General features: G+C 37.9%; 1 protein-coding gene across 1 annotated transcript; it reads left to right on the forward strand.

Annotated features, from left to right (window-relative positions):
• Positions 1-409: 409 nt before the first annotated feature.
• Positions 410-14290, forward strand: LOC112053197 (F-box only protein 9). The gene is made up of 11 exons (XM_024092526.2): positions 410-568; positions 1273-1416; positions 2030-2173; positions 2287-2437; positions 2818-2966; positions 3552-3715; positions 4813-5007; positions 5933-6068; positions 7062-7172; positions 10699-10915; positions 11887-14290. Exons 1-10 carry the CDS (start codon positions 566-568, stop codon positions 10888-10890), a joined length of 1389 nt encoding a protein of 462 aa, XP_023948294.1. The 5' UTR covers positions 410-565; the 3' UTR covers positions 10891-10915; positions 11887-14290.
• The last annotated feature ends 536 nt before the right edge of the window (positions 14291-14826 follow it).

The raw sequence follows: 14826 nt of genomic DNA on the forward strand, positions 1-14826 counted from the left end.
ACCGGTAAGAAAAAGTTTTTTAACTCAACAGAGCAATGCAATCTCAGACCAACTGTTGTATAGGACCTGCCTCGCTAGATGTTACTTTTCTGTCAAAGTATATGATCAACGATCTAATGCGATTATAAAAGCTGTCTTTATAGAATCGATGTTAAATAGTTGTAATCGTGTTCGTCGGTTAAAATGCTCCGTAAAAATACCATTTTGTGTAGTTGTATGGTGTAAAAATGGACAAAAACTTCTAGTTTAGTGTATGATATAAACCAAATCTAAGCTCGTTTTCCTCAGAAAATGACAGACAATTTTGTTTGCGACTATGAGTGCGATACAGGTCCTTCTATAATTGGTCTGAGAATGCAATGCAATCTTTCTTTTTTGTCATGTCTTGTCACCTTCATTTGACGTTTGTGCTTGTCAGTTGTCAAATTTTGTCAATATTATTAAACTTGTTGGATTGGATTTTACTTTAAATATTCCACAAATAAAACAAATCCGACAAAAAAAAGACGATTAGCATTAAAAAGGATTTTATTCTATTAACATTCTATTAAGTTAACACACAGGAATGGTAAGAAATAAAGCAATATGTTTTGCAAATATTGGCATTATGTTGTTCCCTGTTACATAGTTTTATTGTAAAATTCATGTATTTTGGACCTTTAAAACTTATAATTGGATAAAGTTATTTTATTGACTACATTATATAGTTAGGTAAGGTACCGATTTAAATGACTTTTCAGGGCTTCTGGACTCTTATTGATTTTTATGCATTTGAAAGCAATATTGAATATTTTGTATCAAACATATTTTAGAGAATACATATTTGGGGTCATAAACTTGTCTTCCAAGCAACATTACTGAATACTTACTACATATTATCCAAAATAGGCCTGAAATACATCTTTAAAACCAATTCCAGGCTGCTATTGATCTTTTCTAGGAGCCTGATTTTATTCTGATTGTGTCTGTGGACTGCCCCATTGATTTATGAGAGTGAGGGAATAGATAGTTTATGTCTGTGTGTGCACACGGTTGTTCAATAATTTTTACTAATATTTTATACAGGAAAGATTTGATTGTTTCAATTGAATAGGCTCTGAAACAACTGAACTGATTTGAAAAATTCTTTTACTGTTGGTGGTGAAGCTACACTATCCCTGGGAGCTATAGGCTATATTTTATCTCTGTTTTCCTACAGGAATGGGAACCACTCTGGCGAAATTCCGTGGCATCTGCTAGTATAATATAAATAGTATGTATATTTGATGACAGGCATCAGCAGCAGGATCAGGCGCCGGCGGGGGCGCAGGCGGCGCGGGGGAGTGTGAGGGGGAGGAGCAGGAGGACTCGTCCTCCTCCAGTCACTCTGTGTGTGACGCCACACAGGCACTGGACAACCTACAAATTGAAGATGAGGTCTATGTCTATTGACTTCTTAGTAGATAATTAAGTCATATTATATTCATTGAAAAGAAGCAGGTGACAAATAAATAGTGACAAATTTATTTATTTTGCTATTATCCTTGAAAAACTGACAAAACCAAGCAACACCTTCATCCAAGTCTGACAGTAAATCCTCTGTGCACTCTCTGAAACCAGAGCATTCTCAGATGTTGACTCTACCATGTTCCAATGTAAATTTTATTAATTTTACAATTACATATTTAATATAATATTGATTGAAGCTTAGCTAAGCTAAAATTCTGGTATAATTAGTTATCCTAAATTATAATAACAATCATGGGCTTTTCTATGGCAAACCAAAATGCAAAATGGTAATGGTTGCTGAAATTAAACTAACATCAGGTTTATATTTATAATATATAATCAACTTAGAACTTAGATAAGATTACAGAATAAATTAAAAAAGAAAATAATTGTTTCAATTATTTTAATATGTATGAAACTTAACTTTACATTATTCTGCATCCTATAGTCATTATTAATGAATGTTTGAAGAACCAACAGAAATTAACCCTGTTCAACAATAATAATAATAATTTAAATATGATGGACTTTTAATTCTCAGAAAAAGGAGATTGAAGATGAGTTGACAGTGTTCCGCCAGCAGTGGCAGCGTGAGCTGGAGTCTTCACCGTCCCCGCACAAGGAGAGCCGGCCTGCCAAGCCTGTGCAACGGGAGCCTGCTCCACAGCTGACCGATGAAGAGAAGGTATAGTGCTTTGAAACACAAGCAGATTTATCCATTTGTATTAAGGTAAACTAAACTGCAATAGTGTTATTTGTGCCCCATATAATGTTTACAAACAAAAAATTTTTTTCAAGGCCAAACAGCTATTTCTGTGTGGCGTGGAGATGGAGCGCGGCGGTAAGCTGTATGAAGCCATACAGCACTACAAACGCGCCATACAGATAGTGCCCGATGTAGAGGCCAGACTGTACGAGAGCTCCGAGCTCAGGCCTGACACACCGGAAGGTACTGCCCATACTAAATCAAAGCTATTGTAGTATTCATAGTAAAACCAAGTACTTGTAGGTGATAGGACCTGATATTATTTTATGTAGTACTAAAGTTGAACTAGTCCACTAGGTGGACCGAGGACATGAAGTCTGTTGTCTTTGGAAGTCCATGCAAGAGGCCTATGTCCAGCAGTGGATGTCCATTGGCTGTTACGGCATGTGATGATGAAGATGATTATGACTAAAGTTGAACAATTTTAGATCCATATTGAAGAAAAAGTCAAAGAAAGTGACATAAAATGGTTGACTTTCATCATCAAGAAATTGTCATTTAATTTTTTTAAGATCTTGGAATAATTTTGTTTGGTTACCATTAAACGGAATATGATTTTACAGAGGAATATGAGATTGAGGAAGTGTGTCAGTCGGAAGCAGCTGAGGACAGTGAGGATGAGGATGCAGTAGAGGGCGAGGAGCTGGTGGCTCGGCTGCAGAGAATCCTCGCTAGAAAAGGCCATCTGTTCCAGCCTGAGCATCAGACTAAGGTGATCACTGGCTTCAAAGACTTTGAGTACAAACTTTAAGTCCAAGAAATATTTTATTTTAAAAACCTAATTTGCTTGATTACAAAAGTATACCCCAAACTAGATAAACCTGTATCTTAGTGGCCAGCGCCTTCTTAATTATTGGCTATCTAATATCAGTAGAGATAAACTAATGAAAAATAAAAAATAATCAACAATGCATAAAAAAGGAGGAACTTTCATAGTAAAGAATCTGTTTAAGACAGAGGAAAGATAGTTGATAGTACTCATCTCAACTTGCAATTGATTGTGCTTGTGGAATTCAATGATAAGGTCTAGGCTGACAGAGTAGATACCTATACTATATACATTAACTCTTTTGAAGGTAGACAAATCATGTGCCCGGAGACATTAACACACTTCTAATTAGATACGTCGAAAGGAAATATTTTGTGCGAGTTACGTTCGTTCGTGCTTAGTGACTGGATGCTAACAACATAGGGATAAAGGAACTAGATTGAAGAGTCCAAGAGCACTCTCCATAACTAATTGAAGTGATTCAGGAGAGCCATTAGGTTATGAATTGGTGGTGTTTTTCGGTGTCAGGGTGCACACATCTCGTGGCTGCCGTATGAGGTGGTGCAGCTGGTGCTGCGGTGGGTGGTGGGCGCGGAGCTGGACGCCGGCTCGCTGGAGCGCGTCGCCGCCGCCTGCCGCGGGCTGTACGTGGCGGCGCGGGAGCCCGACCTGTGGCGATGCATGTGTGTCAGGTGAGACAAGAAAACAATCACTTACCACAACCATTTCAGCAATATCTTCAATCAACTTACTCTTTACTTCAACTTCAAAGATTACCAACTTTTCACCATTATATTAAAAATATAAACAATTTTAATTTTGTGTAGTATCAAATAAGGGTTTGAAATATATCAATATCAATTAGTTATTAAGTTAAAAGTTAATTTAAAATTATATATTTATTCAATTTTCCCAAACGTCAAACACTCGTTTTTTTCGTCGTTGTCGTTCATTTTGTGACGACACGATGTTAGAGGCATACGTGAGAGGAGGACGTCGCTAGAGGAATAAACGTCAAACAAAAAAATATTAATAATTTTATCAAACACTCCGTTTGGTTAAGGTTTAGTGTTAACGTGACGTCATAAACCACTTAAAATATCATAATATCAGACCATCATGGCCATAGAGGAATTAGAAAATGGAGATGCATCACACTCAAATTCACGAACAAAATTGTCTGTCGTTTTTAGGGGGACGAGGTAAACTCACACATCGAAAATATTTACCACCATTAAAAATATTCTATGTCCATACACTACACACAACTATAAATTTGACTCGCAATACACACATGCGTAATTTTTACACAGATTAACAAACACATTGCTTAGACTATCCACAGATTAAATACATAGAATATTCGATTACTGATCGATTTTTTTGCTGTTCCGTCAAAAGAATCGATTCTTTTTAGAAATTGTTTTTATTACAAATTTGATAAAATTAAGGTATAAATACTTACAAATGAAACGTTACTCCATCTGTTACTAAACTACCCAAACCGGCATTTTTAGGGAGCTCTTTACACGACGAAAACGATTACAACAATGAAACATCGATTCTATAGCAACGATTTTTATAAACGCGTTAGATTATTGATTCTTGATCTTTGCCAGAGGGGTAACGGTTAGCGAGGCAGTGCCTGTTATTTAAATGGTCTAAGATCATGGCAGCGTTGATCAGACAGCGTTTTGGCTAGTATTTAATATAATACGTATGTACATAATGTCTCCAAAAAATTTATTCCGTCCGTCCGTTATTTAATTAGTCCATTGTCTATGGCCAGGACTTGGGGCATAGAGTGCGGCACGCCGCGCGTCAACGGCTACGCGAGCTGGCGGCACATGTACGTGGAGCGCGCGCGGCTCAACCTGCACGGCTGCTACATCAGCAAGACCACGTACCTGCGCCACGGCGAGAACAGCTTCCAGGACCACTGCTACCGCCCCTGGTACATCATATACTACTACCGGTACCTTCGGTAAGGGTCACTTGATTGAAACAAACTAGTATTATAAAGATAAGTTATGATTTGAAACTAATCTAGCCATTTTTATCCTTTCACCCTTTGAAAGCTGTCTTTACTAAGTAACATAGATAGTAACCCGCAGTAGTATGGTAAACCGCAGGGCGTTACATACAGTTAATTCGGCAAAAAGCCCATATTTCTGGAAAGATAATGCTTGGATTTTGGGTGGACATCTCACTGCAAAATACACCCAGCAAGAGAAGTTCGGATGTAACTGCTTATACCATATCAATCCGCAGATAAACACAGAAAAGAAAAGGAAAATTTGCACTAAAACTGTGTGCCATTGCAACGAGGCTATCATTGTGACAAAATTTCTGACCAAAACTTGACAAACACTGTCAAACAACTCTTCTCCTGATACAGTTTGGTGTTTTAACACGCGTAGATTAGCTACACTTGTAACTATGTATGTAAGAGAAAAATCTTGGAGTCTTAGTTTGACCCACTTTCCCGGTCTTCGATTAGGATGAAATTTTGCACACGTTTTCGAGTTCTGATGACAATACATGACTAGCTAAGAAACGTCATTACAAATCCAATATGGCGGAGTCCCCAAGATAGCGGACTGGCTGTTTGAAATCCACCCCTATGATATGGATATCAAATAAAAGGGTTTGCTTGATACCCCATGATATGGGTATCAAACGTGTTTTTTAAACTATTTATGTTATTATTATTATATATTATTATCTTTCCGAAACTGAAGTTAGTGTTTGAGGCACCTACTTTAAGTGTATATAGGGCAAAAGAAAATTCGTATGAAAACTGTAGGTATGTATTTTTATAACTTTGCAGTTTGAGTATTCTATTCGTCTTTATCTCTGTCTAACATGGTACTACAGATTGAGAGGGTGGTATGTTTTACCTTTCCCAGGTTCTTCCCCGAGGGGTCGGTGTTGATGTGGACCACGGCGGACGAGCCGGCGGCGTGCGTGGGACACCTCAGGCACCGCGAGACCAAGAACAGCCTCGGCATCATGTCGGGCCACTACCGCCTCGTGGGCGACACGGTGAGTGCTGACGTTGGCTCCTTGGATAGCAACACTAATATAACTCTTATTCTTATAAAGAGCTTTCCTTAAACCCCAAAAACACTTTCTTAGTAATAAAATAGTTAAACAATGGCATAAATTGCCTGAGGATGTGATAATGTGATAACCGGCAAAGTTGTATTCATGAATTGTTCGGATAAATATCATGTCCTTACATATGATACTAGCTACCGCCGCGCGGTTCCACCCGCGTGGTTCCCGTTCCCGTAGAAATACGGGTATAATGTATAGCCTATAATCTTCCTCGATAAATGGGCTATCTAACACTGAAATAATTTTTCAAATCGGACCAGTAGTTCCTAAAATTAGCTAAACAAACAAACAAACTCTTCAGCTTTATAATATTAGTATAGATTGGCGTTTTCTCGTACTGCCACTTTGATCTCAAATATCTCCTTTTTGGATTTCAATTTCTATACTATTCAATTTCTATTATATTTATTTATGCTTTTATGTTTTGAAACCCATAATTCATCTGTTATTCCTTTTTTTGGCTTTTTCTTTGCGTCAAAATTCGTCACATTTCAAAATAGAAAGCTTGAAATATCGAGTTATTTACGAGTACGAGTTCCATTGTGGCACCAGTGCTGCAGAAACGGCTCGAAGGATTAATGTTGTGCATGTATTGTATTTGTGAAATTACTGCTCATCATTCTCATATTGAATGAGAGAGGCATTACCCTTTGTTCGGCTGTTAAGGGTTATATGATACTAAAGTTCGCCCGCGACTTCATCCGCCTGGAAATCAATGTAAACTTTCAACCCCAATTTCACACCCTTCTATTTTTATTTTGGGGTCAAAAATTGCCCTATATTTGCTTCAAGGTCCAATTTACCATTGTACCAACATTCATCTCCATCGGTTCAGACGTTTAGTCGTGAAAAGGTAACAGACAGACTCACTTTCGCATTTACAGTATAGATGTGATGACGTGATGGTTGTGCTTGCAGGTGGTGATCCTGATCAAGAAGGCGTGCAGCGAGAAGACGCCCGCCTCCAACACGCGCTTCCGCGCGCGCCGCAAGGAGGCCAGCGAGCAGCACGACCAGCTGTTCCAGCTGGTGAGCGATGTGCACTTGCGCGGGACTGCGGTGTTGTAGACTAGCGATTCCTGGAAGACTGTGGCGTAATTACAGGGTGGTAGGAATGGTAAAATGCCACGTGCCCCTGATTGGACGGGGCCCCCGACCCAAGAGGCCGTGACCTCAAAAGTAATTTAGCATTAAAAGAAATATCTTTATTACCTGGAATAGGTTGACTATATTGAGTCAAGTAATTGACAACATAGACAGGTGACATATAAATATTTGGATGCTGGTGGCTCGAGACTGTGGTGTTTGGAAGTCCATGCAAGTGGCCTATGTCTATTAGCTGTTAATAATGATGATGACGATTTAACATTACTTTACGTCTGACTTGGTCTTTCCTTGTAATTCCAGATCAGAGTAACTTATAGTATGATTGGGGAAAGCTACTCTCAATCTTACTTTGGGGCTAATAGAAACAACATTGTACTTGTTTGTGATATGCACTGTGCTCCTGTACGTCTATAATGCATCAACAACATCTCTCATCATCCCAACGCAATATAACTCCCTTATGTCATCCGAACGCAATGACAAAACGAGCGACAACTCATTGCTATCGTCTAACATTTGTCTTTTTCTTGTCTCGAGATATATATATCTTGGTACGCATTTTTGGCCTACAAGATAGGGGTATACTCGGGCCGACATATTCGTATCAATGGTTAAAGTTTTATGCCTTTCATTGGAGCCAGTCCATACCAAAATAGTCAATGTCTTTATGATAGCTGCAGAAACTTTACTAAGCCGCTCCCCCTTAATGTGTGACCTATTTATAGATGATAGATGATCTCTAAAATTGTAGAGCACATTAACTAGGAACACATCAGATCAGGGCCGGACCGTCCATACGGCGAACGGAGCGGTCGCTCCAGGCGCCAAATCCTAGGGGGCGCCGAAATGGTAAAGACAAGATCGAAAATAAATTTATTTCTTTCGATCGTCTATATTTAAAGCGAAGAGATGAACGTGACGTGCGCGTTTACTTCTAATAGAGGCGTCTTTCTTTACCTATGGTGCAGGGAGTGCGTGGATTTTAACCGTTATATACAGGTAATAGAGGGCGCTAGGGTGATGATTGCACCCGGGCGCTGCGTGAGCTAGAGAGTCTTTACTTATAGTGCAGGGGGTGCGTTACACCCGGGTGTCGCGATCTCAGGGGCGCCCAAGCGCCACTCGCCGCGCGGGTTCTATAGGTACTAGGGGGCGCTACGGTGATGATTGCACCCAGGCGCTACGTGAGCTAGTGTCTTTACCTGTAGTGCATGGGGTGCGTTACACCCGGGTGCCGCGATCTCAGGGGCGCCCAAGCGCCACTCGCCGTGCGGGTTCTATAGGTACCAGGGGGCGCTAGGGTGATGATTGCACCCGGGCACTACGTGATCGAGAGACGGTATTGTGCCTGATTTTCAATTGGGCTGAGTATGGTCAAAATCTTCGCGTTCCATAAGTTCGTAGCCTAAGGAAACCAGGAAACTACAAAGCTATAATTTTTTAGTTAATTTATTTTTCAACTTTATTTAGAGCTCAATACACTTATTTTGTTGGCCTGGAAACATTTCTATACCAGCTATTTTTTTTCTTTAAAGTCTTTAAATAACTCCAAGCAGTTGCGAAAATTCGTCAGTCGATCGCGTATTTGTTCAACTCAAAGAAGCCAAGGCGATTATGTGATGTTTGCCTTCTGTTGATAGGCATCTCATAGATAGATTGACTTTTAGGAAGATAGCTGACACTATTGGCAAATTGTGTCAGCTATCTTCCTAAAAGTCAATCTATCTATCTATCTATCTATCTATCTATATCTTACTATAATAAAAGAGAAGAAATCGAGTGTCTATACTTTGCCCAAATTTAACTAAAATCAAGTTAGGGCAATTAGAAATGAGCAATTGAATACGAAAACATTTTTTTTAATTATCTTGTCTGTCTGTCTGTCTGTCTGTCCTTCTGTCTGTATGTTCGCACTATTCTCTGGTTCTACTGAACGGATTTTGATGCGGATTTCACAAATAGATTAAGCATAGTCCAGGGCAACATAAAGGCTTTGTTTCATTAAGATATAGCAAAAAACGCGCGGCCTTTGGCCGTGAACTTTATTCTAGACCGGCCTTCGGCCTTCGGCCGGGGGTTTTTAATAGGGCTTTCGACTGTGGCTATGTCTGGGCATTTTACCCAAGCGCGAAAAACGCGCGACCTTCGGCCGCTAACTTTATTTTACACCAGCCTTCGGCCAGGGGTTTGTAATAGGGCTTTCGACTGTGGCTATGGCTGGGCATTTTACCCAAGCGTAAAAAACGCGCGGCCTTCGGCCGCAAACTTTATTCTACACCGGCCTTCGGCCGGGGGTTTGTAATAGGGCTTCTGACTGTGACTATGGCTGGACATTTTACCCAAGCGCAAAAAAACACGCACTTTTTAGTACACCAGCCTTCGGCCGGGGGGATCTGATTTTGTATTTTTTATATATAAAAAATTCAAAAATGTACATCAATTTTCACGCGGACGAAGTCGCGGGCATCTGCTATTCTTCGATAAGACATGATCATGTCACAATTTTTTTGAATTTTTTCGTCAGAGATCGACGTTGACGGTCTATCGCTACCCTGGTCATTTTCGACGCTGTTACGACCACGTTGGAATTTCGTCACTCACTTTTTCACGATATATACGAAGGCCCTAATTCACCTTCAGTTTTTAACATGACTTCATAAATGTTTTTTTTTGCTAAACCTTTCTTCTTCAAGTTCTTCATTGCAGTGATTAAGTTAAGATTAAGATACTCGATTTTTTTTCATGTTAAAAAATACAAGTACCTAGTCACGATTTGTTTGACGGGATCGCGTGGGGAACGTAACGAATGCAAATGAATGCATAAAATTTTATTCTATTAATATAGCTAAATATTGAATAATGTAGCTTTAACATGGGGGTAATTTAAAAAAAAATAATAAAAAAGAACAACCGACCTCAAAATCATAAAAAAGTTTCCATTAAATTAAAAGCGAAACATAACATCGTATGTGCTACCTTCTGATCAGTTTGAAGGCGGTACCAAGTTAGTGCTGTGTTAATTAAAGCCGTATCTGAAAGAAGTGTCTGAAAATCTAGTTATAATCTTTATGATTTAAACGGCTTGAATCGAATCGAAATCGAACGGTCGAATTGAGAAACCTCCTCCTTTTTTTTAAGTCGGTTAAAAATGTATGACATTCCGATATACGTTAGGCTACGAACTTTTCAAACGGCCCTAGTATATATGTTAGGAGCAAACAGGAAAGGCGCCATAATTGGATCTCGCTCCATTCTAAAATTTACCTCGGTCCGGCGCTGCATCAGATGTTGAGCCTAGCATGGTATTTCATCACCAATATATTCTTTATATTGAGTAATTCTAGTGCTTCTTGAAGGCATACAAGATCAATTGAAAATTATAATTCAAGATAGAGATAATATTTCAAAAGGGAGGAGAGAGTGTGTAATGGTAACGTGGTGCATGCAGGAGCTGCAGGTGCGCTCGGTGCGCGCGCACCGCAACTGGCAGCTGGTGTGGCGGCGCTACGCCGTGTCCACGCGCCGCGACCAGTGGAGCGCCTTCGAGCTGGCGCCCGGCAAGTTCCCGCCCTTCGCCTTCAGCCCCGTGCGCGCCTACACGGCCGAGGCCAGCGCGCCGCTGCTGCAGGCCTCCGCCTAGCTCGCGGCACCAGCACCTTCCGCAGGTACTGCGCGCCTTGTGGCAGTTTGATACTGTGACGATCGCGTAAAAGTAAACGCGAATTTCTAAGAAATTGAAACAGCGCCATCTAGTGACACTACTGCACAACTGTTTCAATTCCATACAAATTCGCATTTACGTTTACGCGATCGTCACAGTATGAAAACATTGAAAACTCCCACTAGACATTCTGTGATGTGCACTGTAGGAGCTCAACGAGTTGCGAAGCTGAAGTGACAGTCAAAGATTACAATGTATTATTGGAAATAGATAGGCAACTCTAACTTTTTTCGGAACGCTTGTGATAGCGCCATCTAGTGACTAGCTACGGTATTTTTAGTATAGTATCCATTATGTTATAAAAATAATAATGCATATTTTTTGTAAATGTGAGATTTTTGATTTTGTAAAAGTTGAAGAAACCAATTGAGAAAAACAAAAACAAAAGACAAAAAGTTTTCCATTGTCCGGGCTCGAACTCAGGATTATTAGATCGTACCTTTGTTATACACCACTAGGCCAAATGACTATATGGAACATCGTTGAAATTAATGTACGGTTACTGTCTATCTGTAATTCCTATTGCGCGTCAAAATTAAAAGGATAAATAATTCTTTTTTTTTTTTTGTTTTTTTTTCCATACTTACACGGTTTAAATCTCTAAAAACATTATAATACATACACACCATAAGTAATTGTATTTACTATTCTGGAATCTTAAATCTAGAATGTAGATGGCGCTGCTTCATAAAGATTTCACGTTCTTCTAAGTTCCCATGGCATGGTGACAGTGACACAACTCGACATTGTAGACAATATTTAGGTGTTATGTGTTTAAATAACTTTCATTGTTTAATAAGCGACTAAATGAAATTAAGACAATTGTTCATATTTTTGTCCGCCGCACTTTTGATGCGCTAATGCTATATCTCTAGTATAAAATATCATTGTTCAAACCACTATTTATTGTTTCAGGTGTAAATGCTACACTCGGAGTGTAAATGGAATTTTTATTTTTTAAACGCTTTTTAAATTAGCAAATAAGAGTTGTTAACACTAAACTGTGAATTTTATTTTTTTTAATGGGATAAAAAAAGAGCCGTTTTATGTTAATACTATTATTACTGTTGAGACGTGAATCGTAATCATTGTGTATAATATTTAAGTATATTTTAAAGTTAAGTCTAGTCTTTTAAATAATAAAAATAAAATATATTTCAAAAGATAACATACGAGTACATATATGAAATGAACTATCTCTAAAATGAAATTTTTATTTGTTTATCTATATTGTTAATAATTTTATTTAACCAACCAAAATTAAAGAGTTCATCTGAGCAAAATCTCATTGCAGTTTATAAATTTATACTGACTGATAACCAAAGCATAGCTGTGCAAGAAAGCGGTAATAAACAATATACATGTTTTATAGTTTCACTGAGCATCGGCGTGCGTAAGGTTATTAATTAGGGTAAGCATTACATTTTGCATCTGTGAATTGCACGCCGCTGCCACAGCGAAAAGATTTTTGATATTTCAATAATAATCGGCACTTGTGAAGGAAATGACTTTGTATCTAATCTTTGTATTTGAATTAAATAAAAAGTTCTCATGTAAATAACAGCTATGCTTTTCTGAGGAAAGGGGGTAAAAAAACATTTTTGTAGTGATAACTTCTTATGGGAGGGTAAACCGCTTCGTAACATAACGCGTTACGGCGTCACTCTGTCTGGCTTCCCTTACTCTCACACATACAGCAGCAGGTGTAAGTTATCACTTATCTCGAGCGTCCCCAGACGCACAAATCGTTTTGTATCGCTCAGTGAATTGGCAATTAAAAATGTATGTCTCACAGCATAAGTTGATTTTGTTTTCCAAAAGATACCGAGCCAGTGAATATAACCATATTTATCTATCAAAAAATTAAAAAAAAAAATTCACCCCTTGACATATTATAAGAAGGCTCAAAACAAACAAAAGATATTTTACTATAAAAGATGTTATATTTTTCGTATTGTTAGCGAATGTATGTACGATTGCGAACTTTTATATGGAAACACCTATACTGTTATTTATAAAATCACTCTCATGCCATTAGATGAAAAGTTATAAATTGACTTTTACATGTATACTCTCAACTTATAGCAGATATTACTTTGTCCATATAGGTAATAGTTGTAAAAACTTTCATTTTGCTCAAAAAAATTAAATTGAAAAGTCCTCGAACACTGACACATTTTTTTTTATAAAAAACGAATAATGTTAATGTTTAACATGAGATGTCATGTCTAAGTTATATGATTAAATTTATTGCAGTATGTTAGTAGAGCCTCAATAGCTCAAAGGTAAGAGCGGTCAGAGTCATCACCGAGGGGTGGTAGTTCAATCCCCGCACCATTGGTCTATTGTCGTGCTCACTCCTAATACAGTTGTTACCGACTAGTTGCAGGGGAATGGAAATATTGGTCATATTTAAATAAAAAGATAAAAAAAACCCGAGTCCCAAATAAAAGTTCGTGACTGTAAATTATTGTCTAATATAAATCAATAATGTTGTACAGATATCAAAGTTTAAAATTTTTCAAAGTCTTGAGTTTTATGTATAATTGAAATATATAATTTTAAGCTTTTATAGTCAGCTATCCCTATCCCAGTGGGGAGCATAGCTCTGTTTACCAAGTCTACTATCCAAGTAGGTGATATGTGGATGGTAGACTTGTCAAACGTTGGTAGTTACATTGTGTAGGAGAGTAGTATATGTTTTTATTTGAACTATTCATGCTAGGGTTTGCCACCTTTTTGTTTTAAATTAAACTGGTATTATTATTTTTTCATTGAATTTTTTTTTTAAACATAAGATTTGTCTATTTGTATTGATTCTGTACTTTTCATAGTGGTTCTATACATATTACAATGAGCTATTTAGGTCTATATTGAAATAAATGAACAATTTTAGTCACACTGGAAATGCAATATAGTTGTATTAGCAATAAAAGAAGGCAATTAATCATTAAATGTTAATTTCTTTCAGTAATATTTTTGCTGTATACAACTGGCTTCTTTATGGTGGCAACCCTAATACCCTTTTAAACGCTCGCCTAATGAACTGTCGTCCGTCAATGTCTTAATTTGAAAATGTAGAAGTTTTTGAAAATGAAACAAGGATCCTTCGTTAGCGCACGCTATCCAAGCCAAGAATTTTCAAAATTCTATTCTATAATTAAGATTAAGAATAACGTTATTTAATCAAATTAATATTAAAACAACCGCAGTGATTCCTAATTTGTGATTTCTCTAGTTAATTTCGTTTGATTGGAAAGTTGAAGAACGGTTATGCTTTTGTAATATTTTTGTGCTAAAATAAAGTTCTTATGATATTTTGAAGTCTCATAATTTGCTACATTGTGCACATCCTAAATCCATACACAATATTGTACAACAAAAACATCTATTGCATTTATGTCTATCTCTCAATTTGTCAGGATTTTGTTAAAACGCTGCCTAATACCAGAGACTTGCCAGCGGGGCGCTGCAAAGTAGGTACCTACGTCAACGGTTGGCAAATGTACGCCCCTATTAGCCGTGTGTTCCTTAATATGCCTTACTGCAAAAAGGGTAAGGATTATGTAATCAGGGATGTAACGGAGGTAATTTATCGGAACAGAAGGCGGGGTCGGAGTTTTTAAATTTCATTTATCGGAGTCGGAACCGAAGTCTGAGGCAGTGGTATTATTATTTAAATATAAATTATAAAATAAAAAATAAACAATGAAAAAAATGGCATGCCTCTAAAATGAAACTAATTTAAATTAATTGAAATCAACTTCGACTTCTGATGTAAGTGTCGGAAGAAGGTGTAATAATAATTGGAAGTTTCGACTTAACGCAGCCGGAGTGGAAGCTCCGTAACATCCA

The sequence above is a fragment of the Bicyclus anynana genome, chromosome 10 (assembly GCF_947172395.1).
Source record: "Bicyclus anynana chromosome 10, ilBicAnyn1.1, whole genome shotgun sequence".
NCBI classification, from domain to species: Eukaryota; Metazoa; Arthropoda; class Insecta; order Lepidoptera; family Nymphalidae; genus Bicyclus; species Bicyclus anynana.

What these genes read in the sequence shown, in the direction of transcription:
- LOC112053197 (XM_024092526.2), top strand. An exon ending in AGCTGACCGATGAAGAGAAG is followed by an intron (nt 2,174 to 2,286) that starts GTATAGTGCTTT and finishes ATTTTTTTCAAG; the next exon opens with GCCAAACAGCTATTTCTGTG. An exon ending in AGCCTGAGCATCAGACTAAG is followed by an intron (nt 2,967 to 3,551) that starts GTGATCACTGGC and finishes TTTCGGTGTCAG; the next exon opens with GGTGCACACATCTCGTGGCT.